The sequence below is a fragment of the Camelus dromedarius genome, chromosome 6, assembly GCF_036321535.1.
Source record: "Camelus dromedarius isolate mCamDro1 chromosome 6, mCamDro1.pat, whole genome shotgun sequence".
NCBI lineage: Eukaryota > Metazoa > Chordata > Mammalia > Artiodactyla > Camelidae > Camelus > Camelus dromedarius.
The window spans coordinates 30,173,943-30,187,795 of NC_087441.1; the positions used below are offsets into that span (position 1 = coordinate 30,173,943).

General features: G+C 36.1%; 1 protein-coding gene across 1 annotated transcript in view; it reads right to left on the reverse strand.

Annotated features, from left to right (window-relative positions):
* Window positions 1-13,853, reverse strand: part of LAMA2 (laminin subunit alpha 2) — a 520,519-nt gene that overhangs the window by 393,120 nt on the left and 113,546 nt on the right. Inside the window, exons 2-3 of the mRNA XM_031456303.2 lie at window positions 11,203-11,373; window positions 5,102-5,214 (exon numbers count right to left, since the gene is read on the reverse strand). Coding sequence (XP_031312163.2) covers window positions 5,102-5,214; window positions 11,203-11,373 — 284 coding nt within the window. The remainder of the gene's footprint in view (window positions 1-5,101; window positions 5,215-11,202; window positions 11,374-13,853) is intronic.

The window sequence follows — 13,853 nt, forward strand, 5'->3', positions numbered from 1 at the left end:
AACTATGTATGGACCCCTTGAAATTATATACCAAAAATTCTCCCTAAGCTAGGTCTCTAGATCCATTTAGGAAATACTGGTATAGTTTGGGGTCTAGATACAGACTACTCAGGATGAAATTCCAGCCCTGCCCGTAATAAACTTTATTAAGAAGGCCAAGTCACTTAACTTTTCTAAGTCTCAGTGTTCTTCAACTATTACAAAGGGAAAATACTACTAGTTGCCTTATAGGCTAACTGTGAGAAGTAAACAAAATAATAAGGATATTCACATTTTCTCTGTTGTCAATGCATTGAAGTATGCTTTTCTGCAGCTTTGTTCCTTAATTGAATAGGTTCTAAGAATCTGTTCCACAGTTTGTTACTACAAAGCCTGAGGCCAAATAAGAGGTCTAAAGCCCCTTCCTGACTAAGGAATTCCTTATAAAATCTGATTACTAAAACTGCTTAACTTTTGTGCATCATTAAATCATTGACTAAATTAAAATCTTGAGTTGAGTAGAAATAAGGATTTACTTTATTTTGTAGATTGTGTTCTCCCTTCTCTTGAACACATGGTAAGTTGACTCACAGGAGGTAAGAGAGGGCTGAAGTGAACAGAGACATAGGTGCACCATCCTGAGATGCAGAAGCATACAAGGACAAATTCTTGTACCACTTCCAGGTAAGTGTATTCTAGACTTTGGAGACAGGAAAACCAGTATTATAAACAGATTCCTATCACTTGTTAGGAATAATGAACTATAAAAGATGTCTTAACCATTTACTCATCTTAAGGCCATTAAAGTAAAGTCAAGGAAAATAGACCAGGAAAACAAATCCACATAACTCTTGAGAAACCATGTGGGAATGGATGAGTGGGATGCAAAGCAAATGGGAAAATATAAATGGCTTCATTGAACAGTGTGTTTTTGGGTGGACTCTTTGATCTGTGGAATTTATAATGATTCGTATGTTGAATAAAAATGACTTAGTAAAAACGTGTGATTGTATCTTACAGTTGTAAATTAGAAGGAAAAAATGCTACTATGTTTGATAACAAGTCCAAGAGTACCCCAGAGACATCACAGGTTCAATTCCAGCCCGCTGCAATAAAGTGAATATCACAAAAAAGAATCACATGAATTGTTTTTGTCTTCCCAGTGCATATAAAAGCTATGTTTACACTGTACTGTGTGCAATAACATGTGTTTAAAAAAACAATCTACATACCTTAATTTTAAAAATATTTTATTGTTAAAAATGCTATAAATCATCTGAGCCTTCAGCAAGTCGTAATGTTTTTGCTGGTGAAGGGTCCTGCCTCAAAGTTGATGGCTGCTGACTGATCAGCATGGTGGTTACTAAAGGCTGGACAACGGTGGCGATTTCTTAAAATAGGATAACAATAAAGTTCTGCTGCATTGATTTACTCTTTCTTTCACGAACGATTTGTCTGTAGCATGCAATGTTGTTCAGTAGCATTTCACACACTGCAGAACTTCTTTCAAAATTAGAGTCAATCCTTTCAAAACCTGCTGCTTCTTTATCAACTAAGTTTATGTAATATTCTAAATCCTTTGTTGTCATTTCAACAGTCTTTACAGCACTGTCACCAGAGTGGATTCTATCTCAGGAAACCACTGTCTTTGCTCATCCATAAAAAGCAACAACTCATCTGTTCAAGTTTTATCATGAGACTGCAGCAACCCAGTCACATTTTCACTTCTAATTCTAGTTCTCTTGCAATTTCCACTTCATCTGCAGTTACTTCCTTCACCAAAGGCTTGAACTCCTCCAACCTACCCATGAGGGTTGGAATCAACTTCTTCCAAACTCCCGTTAAAGTTGATATTTTGACCTCTTTCCATGAATCACGAATTCTTAATGGCATCTAGAATGATGAATCCTTTACAGGTTTTCAATTTACTTTGCTTAGCCTTATAAAATGAATTTTTTAAATAATAACACTTAAAAGTTCAAATTACTCCTTGATCCATAGGCTACAGAATGGATGTTGTGTTAGCAAGCACAAACAACATGAATCTTATTGCACATCTCCAACAGAGATCTTGGTTGACCAGGTGCATTGTCAATTAGCAGTAATATTTTGAGAAAAAAAAAAACAAACCTGTTTTTTTCCTGAGCAATAGTTCTCAACAGTGGGCTTAAAATATTCAGTAAATCATACCGTACACAGATGTGCTGTCATCCAGTCTTTGTTGTTCCATTTACAGAAAACAGGCAGATTTAGCATAATTTCTAAGGGCCCTAGCATTTTGGAGTGATAAATGAGCATTGGCTTTAACTTCAAGTCATTAGCTGCATTAGACCCTAACAAGAAAGTAAGCCTGTCCCTTGAGGATTTGAAGCCAGGCATTGACTCCTCCTCTCTAGCTATGAGAGTCCTAGATGGCATCTTCTTCCAATAGAAGCCTGTTTCATCTACACTGAAAATCTGGCGTTTAGTGTTGCCACCTTTATGAATAATCTTAGCTAGATCTTCCGGATAACTTGCTGCAGCTCGCATCTGTTCTGCATCAGCACTTGCTGCTTCACCTTGCACTTTTATACTATGAAGACAGCTTCTTTCCTTAAACCTCATGAACCAATCCCTGCTGGCTTCAAACTTTTCTTCAGTAGAGTCCTCACCTCTGTCAGCCTTTGTAGAATTGAAGAGAGTTAGAGCCTAGCTCTGGATTAGGCTTTGGTTTAAGGGAATGTTGTAGCTGGTCTGATCTTCGATCCAGATCACTAAAACTTTCTCCATGTCAGCAATAATGCTGTTCCGGCTTCTTATCATTCCTATGTTCACTGGAGGAGCAGCACTTTTACTTTCCTTCAAAAATTTTTCCTTTACATTCACAACTTGGCTGTTTGGTGCAAGAGGTCTAGTTTTGGCCTGTCGTGGCTTTTGACATGCCTTTCTCACTAAGCTTAATTATTTCTACCTTTTGATTTTAAATGAGAGACATGTGACTCTTCCTTTCACTTCAATACTTAGAGGCCACTGTAGGGTTATTAACTGTCGGGTTAATACTTTCAATGTTGTGTGTCTCCGGGAATAAGAAGGCCAAGGAGAGGGAGAGAGATACGGAAATGACTAGTTGGTGAGCAGTCAGAATACACACAACAATTATTAAGTTCACCTTCTTATGTGGGCATGGTTCGTGGCACCTCCAAAACAATTATAATGGTAATGTCAAAGCTCACTGATCACAGGTCATCATAACAAATACAATAATAATGGAAAAGTTCGAAATATTATAAGAATTACCAAAATGTGACACAGAGGCATGAAGTGAGCAAATGCAGTTGGAAAAATGGCGCCAACAGACTTGCTGGATACAGAATTGCCACAAACATTCAACTTAGAAAAAAAAAGCAGTATCTGTGAAGCACAATAAAGCAAAACACAATAAAATGAGGTATCCCTATAAACACTATTGTGGTTGAGTTCAAAAGAGTAGTATAAGTGATTTGTGAAAACTATATTAAAGATTCAGTCCCTGGGCTCCATGTGTTATCTAAAAGAATAGATGGAGATTAAAACAGAAAACTCAACCATCACTACTTACTGATTTCCTATCCTAGGAGATGACCCAAGGCAAGAGACAGCAGACTCATTCCTGATTGGGAAAGCCAACTTTCAATGATCACATGAAGGGGGACAACTGCTGTGACTGGCAAAGGACCAAACTGTCTTTATCAAGAGAGGGATGAAGTCCATTCTGAGACTAGAATTTTCAGAGAATTTATACATAAGACTTAGTTGATTTAAAGCATAATTGATCAGTGTACTATACTAGTTTGCCCTGTCACTCCCTGATTGTGCTCTGAGTCTTCCTCAGAAGTATTGTTAACTCAAGAATGACATTCAGCTGCTGGTAGGGGAAGAAATAAATTCATGCCAGTTGGCAATGTGGCTGCAGCACTGAGTCCCTGCTGTTACCCTGTTGCTCAGGTCCTGAAGAGTCCCAGATGGTTGGAAAGAGTATCTTCTGTGAGACCCACTAACCAGTTCTTTGCAATTCCTGAATATGTGCACATTGTCCAAAATGAACCCAAAACCCGATGGTGGCACACTATACTCTTGTTGATGACAAACAGCATCCAGTAGGGAAATGCCTGGTGTCTATCTGGCCTCCTGATAATGTGACTGACCCCCACTCGCTGGTACTCCTCCACTGTGATCACCTGTGGAAACACAACCTCTACAGTGTGTAGTATCTGTTAACTATCTCGGCCATTCCCTCTTCACTAACACCAAACTCCTTTGCTGCTCTGTCTCCACGTGGCCAGGGAGGAGTGGCTGAGAGCCCCTCATTCCAGAGCATGAGAGAACAGGCTGAAGTAAAGAAGTCCTCTAAGTTCAACATTCCTGGTCTCAGCCTTCAGTCAATTAAATAAACTTCTGTATTTGGAATAACAGTAAAATATGGGAACATTTTTCCAGATTCCATCTTATTTGCAAGCCTAAAGAATTGGGGGTGATGGTGATTCTTGATTAAGCCTGACCTGAGTATTGTGAACAGAAAGAAAGAAATTAAGTGTAGAAGGCACCTAAGGCCTATGTAAACACAAACTCTAACAACTTCCAACATCAATTTTATACAACTGCAAGGCTTGTTACCTCATTTAGTGGCCCAGGTTTAATTTAAGAATCAACTGTCACAGCTTGCTCAATTCTCAGTAATGAGAGGCAATTTACACAAGAGCCTTGTTATCCAAGAACCTTTTAGCACACACACCATGAGCAGAGTGGCAGCACTATTATAATTTTAGAAGTTAAAAAGAGCACTATTATTTTTTTCTTTATGTAAAATGTTGATCAATATTTTCATCATTAACTAGTCAAAACAGAGTTAGCTCCTAATTCAGTTCCAAACTCTTCATGTGAATTCATTTAGTTGTGCTTTAGAAATAAATGCCAAATATTTTGAAATTAAAAAATACTAAGTGAATAGGCTCCTTTGACCACTGTATCATGATAATAATGGAGGGTGATAAGAAAGAGTATGCTTTCACCCAAGAATTACTAACTACACAAATAGCAAATCCAAGGTAAATTTCAAAGTGGAAAATAAGAAAAAAATAAAATAAAATAAAAAGAGGCACTCTACCTGCTGTAAATCCAGTGTTATTGTCACATAATGGTATTCGATTCCATTCTTAATACTGGGACTCTGCCACCAAGTGTTCTTTCCATCAATAGCATTCGTAATTGGGTGTCTCTCTATTGAATCAGCAGCAGCATACGAAAGGAGAAAAAAAATCATATGAAGAATTTATACCTGTTTTTTTTAAATAAAAATTAAAACTAAGTTAAAGCCATCATGATGTGAATGTCAAACATTAAAATAAGAGGCAGCAATTCATATTTTTAACAGAATTTGTTTAATGTAGACTCTTTTTACAGCATTTACAAGATAGTGTGAAATGGTTAAATACTTCAGAATATAAGAGAAGAAGCTGTTCAGCACTCTGGCCATCAACTAAAATGGGCAACTTTAAAGATCACTATAGAAATTAAGCATGAAGAAATAATACTGAAATCTAATTGATGTGTCAGTCATTCAAAGAAGCAAAAACCCTACTGTTTGAGGCAGTTCTGGTATAAACTCCTGAATTGTGGCTGAAAGGTACTTGAAGATTTACACTTCTGACACATTCAAGACTTGGGCGACTCAATACATATCTGGTTTTAATATAAAATGCTGTCAAATTCATCCTAGTAGGCTTTTTGCAGACAGTCCTTAACTAGCCAACTTCTATTTAAGCCACTATTTAAAAATATAATGAAAGATACTCCAAATCTCCCATCCAGTGTTTGCCCATCCCCATAATCATGAGCTCGGTGGAGGGGCCTGGACAATAATGGCAAACAAGGAGAGGATGGCACGTGAAATTCCATCCCAACCACACAACATGGACCTTCCCTGGCCTCTACTCCAGACAGATGAGAACAGGACCTACTGTGAGAACTCAAGGGGAGACTAGAGAAAGAAATAAGAGATGTGGACAATCGTTGCCATCTCCTCTCACAGTCCTGTCTTACAGTTCCTTCCTTCTCATGATCTCCCACACTCACAGATTCCTCATCTCCTCCATGCATCTCACAGCAGCGACCATTACCTCTGGAATGCCAAAGCTCTCATTCACAATCATTGGTTCTTGTCTGACATCTTTTTTTCTATTTCCAAAGGAACACAAGTTCTGGCTCTCCCAGCTCATGCATGGATGAGGATGGCAGGAGTAGAGATTATTGGAGACGTTCCTATTTCCGGGACTGCAGTAAGAGAACTGAACTTCCTAACATCTCCTTTGAAAGTCAGCCTTTTTGCCCACAGAAATGTAAAGAGTGGAGGTCAGCTTCCCTGCTACTCTTCTGTTCATTATGGATTAAGTATGCTTTGGGGTGTCAGTCTTGAGAACTGTTATAACACTAATTCTTTGAGGAAGATGTTTCAAATGACTGGACTAAGAATACCCTGTTAGATTGGAGCACAATCTTTTTTTTTTTTTTTTTTTTTTTTTTTTGTAAACTAAAGAAATATCTCAAATAATGAGCAAAACATATCACTATGAGGAATAATCATGGACTCAATTTGCCTAGGTAATGGAGAAATCTAGCCAGGTGTTTGAATGATAATGGTGATGGAAGAGCATAAGACCCGGACGATGAAGTGCTGGAGCATGAGGAGCTAAGTAGTCCACCTGAATCCACCACTTAGTACTTAACTGACCGTGGGCAACTCACTTAAACTCTGTGTCATTCTTGAAGTAAGGATAACAAAATCCACTCCCAGCACAGGTCCCCAGAATGTTAACATTCAGAAAAAAGTAAAAATGTTTTTAAAGTGTGTGTGAGAGAGATCTGTGGAATTGATATAGGAGCTCCAGCTCTTTATTTCTCCAAGTAACAGTAGAGTCCAGTCTACTCTTGCTACCATTTAATACATCATCACTATTGTTTCATAAAATGGAGGACATTGAAACACCACAAAAATTAAAAAAAAAAACATAGTATCAAAATATAGGCTAATTCTTTAAAAGGTATTCATTATATTTTCATTAAAAAATTATAATGTTCTCATTTTATCATTTTGTCATGGACTAGTAAAATTATCTTGGATGGGAACTCTCAACTCCCAGGGTTACCAGAAGAAACATTACAACAATTAATATTATAACTATTATTATGCAGGTACATAAAATCAATTATGTATCAGTTCAAAATGTGCAGGGTTCTGAGTCTTTACTGGAGACAAATTACATTTAATAAAAATTTTGAAAATAAAAATGAAGCAAAAAGAAGACCTCAGTGCAATAGGAGTCTGCTAGTTAAGTAATATCATCTTCAAAATTTTTTGAATATTCATTAAATTTGCCATTTTCAGACTCTGTGCATTTTTATTACATATTAATTTTATTAATGTAGCTTACTATAACTTGTTTGACTGAAAATGTAAAGGCTTATATCTTTGAGTTATTTATGATAATATGAGTATATAAGACAGGACAAAAATAATCTATTTTTATTGGTAAATTATTTAACTCAACTAAACAGCTGGATGGACTTTGTACCAAGTCTTATCCCATTAGCAGTCCACTGACATAAGGCATCTTATCTCATTAATGAAAAATAAAATTGCTGAATAAATTGACTAATTAGCACTAGTTAACCTGTTCTGCTGAAGCTAGTGAAAGTGTTAGGTCTTTCTAATCACAACAGATACCAGAAGCATAACTAAATTTCAAATAAATGCCCTTGGTGGTACGAGTGGGTGCTAAAATTGGCACATGAGGAATCAGAACCATAAATGAAATATTACTGGCATTGCTTCCGAAGAAAAATAAATTATCACAGCAAACAGTCCTTAAACATCCTCCTGAATATTCTTTACAGACTGGGTTTAATATATGATAGAAAAACACACACATTTCCAAATCATACTTGTGGCTCGTAGGTAATTGTGAGAGGAGCTATCTAATTGGAAATTTGATATCTGCCACCTCAGGTCAAATTGATATGAGAATTAGTCACAAAAAGGAAGCCTGGGAGATGAATCAACAATTAACCATAACCCCCATTATGGAAGTTTAATCATAATTAATTTGCAAATACTGATTAATTGTTGGCATACTTCCCTTATTTAAATAGAGATAGAATTTTATAACATCCTCAACAGGGATAGTTACTCAAGTCAATCCAATGCATCTGAAAATTGGCGAGGGAATCCTTGATGAAGTAAACCTTTCAAACAGCTATTTTAATTGGAAAGCACAATCTATTCATAGTCAGGAAGTTCAAGTTTCCTTTCCTTTGTATGGTAATTAAATACAGACCTCCCAGGTTTATTCTAGCTGTTCACTGAATCTGTGGAATTTTATTATCTGTTACTCCAACTTCTACTAAAATATATTCATGTGGATTATTGCTAAATTTTTACTCTTGTGGGGTATTATTCCTTTTAAATTTCTGCTTCCAAAACAGGATTTTGAAGTGTAATTACGCTGGTAATTTAAAATTAAATTAATCACATGAAGGAAATCTAGACTGTGAAAAGTTTTAAACACTTACCACAAGTAAACAAAAATGAGAAATACTAAACATACCTCATACGTGCCTTGCTTTACTAAAACAATTAATTGATTTTGTTCCAACATGAAAATATGGGGTGGGAATATATAGATGTCTTCCTTTGACAGCCTGAATATGGAACTCTGAAGAGGGAAGTAACAGTGGCTCTTGGATTAATTTGGTGAATACATCTTATCCATTTTCCCAGCCACAAGTGTCCACTCAGTTATCTTCTACCCGAATTTTTCCATCTTCCTTCCATCCTGTGTCTGTGATTGTATATGTTTCCTTCTTTTTCTCTTTTGCTGGAATGCTTTTCCCTCTTATCTCAGGTAACTCAGGTTTTTAGAGCCCTTCTGAGTCTGACCACCAGCTTAGAACTTTCTCTTCCTACTTCAGTTCCCACTGATGTTTTCCTTAGAAATTCTAACATCATTGATAACATATACAGCAAGGTATAGCCCTGAGTTTACTGCGTTGAACATTTGTTTAATTGCCCTCACTAATCCAAGTCTTATTTACTCTGACATTGTACTTGTAGACAGGAACTAGAAATATTTATATTTATATGCATACATATATAGATAACTATACACATATACACATACATACACATGTATATATGTATACACACACACACATATATAATTTTTACGTATTTTATCTCTCCAACTCTCACTCTCTGCCTAGCCCTTCCTAAACACACATCCACACACTTCCAACCACCCCCATCATTTCCTCCCATTCATTCTATGGCTCCAGGCTTTCTCATATTCTCTATGAAATCATCAAGGCCATTAATTCTTATACCAATGGTAATTTCTCTCCATCAGGCTTCATCTTCTTTCCTAACAAACCTAAAGTTCATAATCCAACAATTCATTTATTTTCTGGCTGTTACCTCAATTTTCTTGCTTTTGATTTTTCCCCAGGGCTCTGACGTAGGTCTTTTATCCTTCCCATTCTATAAAAGAATAGCAAACAGATAGGATGTGTCCCAATATCCCCCGCTCCTACACCCATAACAATCTACACCACAGAAAATAACCACACTTGAAAAAAACTTAAAAAACAAGGAAGGTTTCCGATGCTTACCATCTTTGGTTTCTTAACTTTATTTTTTTTTAACATTCTGTGATATACAAGACCAGTAATCTTATTCACAAAAGTCCTAATTCTCCAGACAGATTAATGTTTTCAGCATCTCTAAATTTTATAATAGTGATGGAACTATGCACTCTTCCCTTTAATCAACTCCAAGAAAGAAGGTATAGTGTCTCCGAACTTTCTTTTGAGATAAAATATACAAATTGTGAGAGAAAGCTTTCTTCATTTTATAAGTATTACAATTTAAAATAAAAGGAGAAGAAAAACTAAGCAAATTTTTAAATAATATAACTATGAAGCTTTATCCCCATTATAATTCTCCACACTGACATTAAGTATTTGCTTCATTAATCTCCCCAATATTTGATGATTCCCCAATGTATATCTATAAATCAACCTCCATCTATAGGATTATCTCACACCATTCTCCCCTTCTCTATATAAATTCTTTACTCATTAAAACTAATTACTTATAGTCTCTGAATATATCATGCTGTTTCATACTTTCAAGACTTACGTAGTTTTTTAATTTAATGCTTTCCCCCTTTCATCTCATTAATCTTTATTTTCTCGTTACATGGGTCACTTTCTCCCAGTAATCTGTAGATGTTCCTTTTGTACTCAATTTACTTTTCTCTATCTCCTATTTCCCCTTTAAGTCCTTTAAGTCAAAGGCTATATGTGATTTAACCCTCTCCTCCAGTACAATGCATTGCTAGTAGCCGATATTCAAATGCTTGCTGAATAAACGTATGAAAGAGTCTGAGATATCAGCCTGGTTCCTCAAGGCATCCAAGAGGGCTTTGTTTGACAGCTCTCCTTGTGTTGTTTAAGAACCTTCATAGTCTAGTTCCTGCCTCTGCACCAGACTCATCCCTATCCCCTGCCCTCTGACACGTTCAGATCAGCCATTCCTAACTACTTCTAGTTCCTTGGGCAAGTAATATATTCTGTCTTATTCTGATCTCTTTTTCTGGCATTCCTTCTTCTCCTCCCTTTGCTTTACCTGCTCAACTCATATTAGATCTTTAGGTACTACTTCTGGCAAGCCTTTTCTATACCAGGACTGAATGTATGACCCTCCCCTTTCTCCCTGAAGCCCCTATGCTCCTTCTCTCCTTAGTACTCACCACACTATGCAGAAATAGTCTGCATTTTGCCATTTCTTCAACTTGAATCCAGGGACCTCTTATTCCTGTTGAATTTCCAGCATAGTACCTGGCACATAAGTGGCCAATGAATGACTAAATTCTGCATTAATAACCACATCCTCAGAGACTCTTCTGCAAGTAGTAAACTTAAGGACTGCCACAGTTCTTCAGCTAGAAAACCTCGAGCACCATACCTGCTACACATAAGGAATTCCAATAATATTTGTCAAGTGATGGAGAGGGGATGTAAAGCTCACACTGGAAGAAAAGTTCTAGAAATTTTGGGGATTACAAACTGTTTGACTTTAATGCAGTTTGGCCTCAGCATCTCTCAATTATAGATCCTACCCAGTGCCATACAAATTCATCGTAAAATACATACGGTATGGACTGCTGCTGTTTTGATTGCAGATTCGACACTGTGGGTTCCTCACGGGCTGCCCAGGGACATGCTCTACCAATTTGCAATACATTTCAGGTCCTTTTTCTCCACATGTTGCATTTGTAGTGATGAGAGCATTGGAAGCGAGGTTCAGGACAGCAGGGAATAAACCTGAAAAAGATGGACAAATGTAGGTGTGTGGGATGATTTTGCTGCATTTTAAAAAGAAATTAAGATAGGATGTTTTTCAGATCATTAAATTAAACAAAAAATGAAATATCAGTGATGATTAAATACCTAGCTTAATTAAGTACATTACATAAATAGCATGTTTTACCAAATGAACTTTTTTTTTTCTGGGTCTTACATATGGACTCCAAAGCTATCTTCTTAATTTTTAACCTCTAATACTTAATTAGTAAGTCTTGCCTATAACACACACTTTAAAAAAATCTTTTGTTCATATTATTGGCAGGCACAGGTCTTACTGAAACTTCCATCCTGCATTTCAGCTATTTTATATTTAGTATTAAATGGCAATCATATGTAAAGATTTTGAACAACTATATATCTGTTTTTCATGGTCATTTTTATGCTCCAATATCATTTAGCATAAATGGTTATTGTCACTTATATCCAGACTGGAGAAGATAGAAAATGACGAAAAAATTTGGAAAACCAGGAAAACCATTCTTGACTGCTTTCTGTGCTATATAGCCATACTATACAGTGGTATCTCACCAGAAACAAGTCATCACAGTAGTCCATGATCACATACCACAAATTACTTCTAAGATAAAATAGAAGTGTTCTGTTTGCTTAGATGCAATCTCATAGGCACATTTCACAGTAGAGCCGGGGAGACCTTTGATTCCATAAAAAAAAAGAAACCTCAATCTCTTCACCTTCTATAACTTACTCTCAATGCTGCTTCATATATGTCTAGTTTCTGCACTTTATAGACCTCTTTTCAATGACAATAAAGTCAAGTCACTTATCAGAAGTCACTCTTTAACTGAAAAACTCATTTGGAGAAAGCGCATCTGAGATTATAGATAATTCAACTCAATTTATGTAAAGAACATGCTAAACATCTAGGTGGTCTCTGCTCTGTACACATGACAAGTAGGTCTGTATCAATTCAATCTCTGACAGAAAGTCCTTTATTGACTAAATCTCATGTCCTAATATTTACTGACAGTCTCTAGAGTTTTAAGTTTATAAGTGCTTTATGCGTTATTGTCAAAACCTAGCACATGCTGGGTACACAATAAGCAGTCAATATTTGTAAAATTAATGAATTATAAATATTGGCCTTGTAAACATTCCTCTGTATCATCTGAATAATAATAATAACAACAACAACAACAACAACAACAATAACAATAACAATAACAACAATAACAATAATAATAACATCTAGCATAACTGAATACTTATAATGTGTCAGGCACTATTCTGTCAGGGTCTGTTCAAACACTATCTCTGTGGGCTAATTCACTATGCATGACACCCATGCAAGCTACATACCATTATTACCCCTATTTTATTAAGATGTTCAACAACTTGCCTAAGACTATAGCTATCAAGTAGCAGAGCTGTGACTTGAGTGCAAGCAATCTGGCCCCAAAGTCTATGTATGGTCTCTACAAATGTTACATGAAGCTCCCAGAAATCTAGTGCTAATTTGTGGTCCTGGTTAACCTTAGAATTGCATTTCTTTAATAGAAGCAATAGTACAACAAATAAAAAATAATTTTAAATAATTTGAATCTCTATTGTAATCACTCTCAAAAATTTAAAGAGATAAGTGAATACGTAAGACCAGGAAGCTCTTCCCTCAGTCACTCTCAGGGTCTCCCAAAAAGCTTCCTCTAAACAATCCTCTATCTTTTCCCTCCCTCCCCACACTCACCAGTCTCTAAAATTCCTCTGATTCTGCTGTTCCAATCCAGTACCCCCACCACCACATTAGCCCTTTTCTCTAGCTAATAGTTATTTGAGGTTTCCAATTTTTCTTCTTTTCTAGAAGTTCAGAACTTAACCTTTTTACTTAACTGCAGTTACTATCTCATTCATTCTTTCTCTTAAATTTCTCTCTCCCCTCATCTCTATGCTCTGACTCCAACTCAATGAGACACTCCGTCAAGGTGATATGAGTCAGCTAATACGATTACTGGTCAAAAAACTTTAGCCACTCATAAAACTATTGTTATTTATTTTGGGAGAAAATGCGAAGTGTTTTACAAAAGATTAAGTACTTTACAAAGGTTGATATGTTTTTTTTTAAAGCTTTACCTGTGTATACAAGGCTTATTGAAAAATATTTCAGTTTTGTGAAATTTGTCACGTTACAAATTTAAAAATAATTTGACCAACCCTAGATCATTATCCCCTATCTCTAGACATTTTATTCTTTAGGTTGGTAAATGATGTATGATTAAGTAAGTAAGATTTATCTGTATATCTCTCTCCTCTGTTATTAATCATTCCTTTGCATTTAGCTGTACAATTATTATTTCATCAAATATATGTTGAGCACATACTATACCAGATACCATAAAAAACTGGGCAATTAAAATACTATTATATGGATTTATTGTGGGAAGTGGCTATGGGCTGAATTTTGGAGGAGTAATAGAAATGTATTT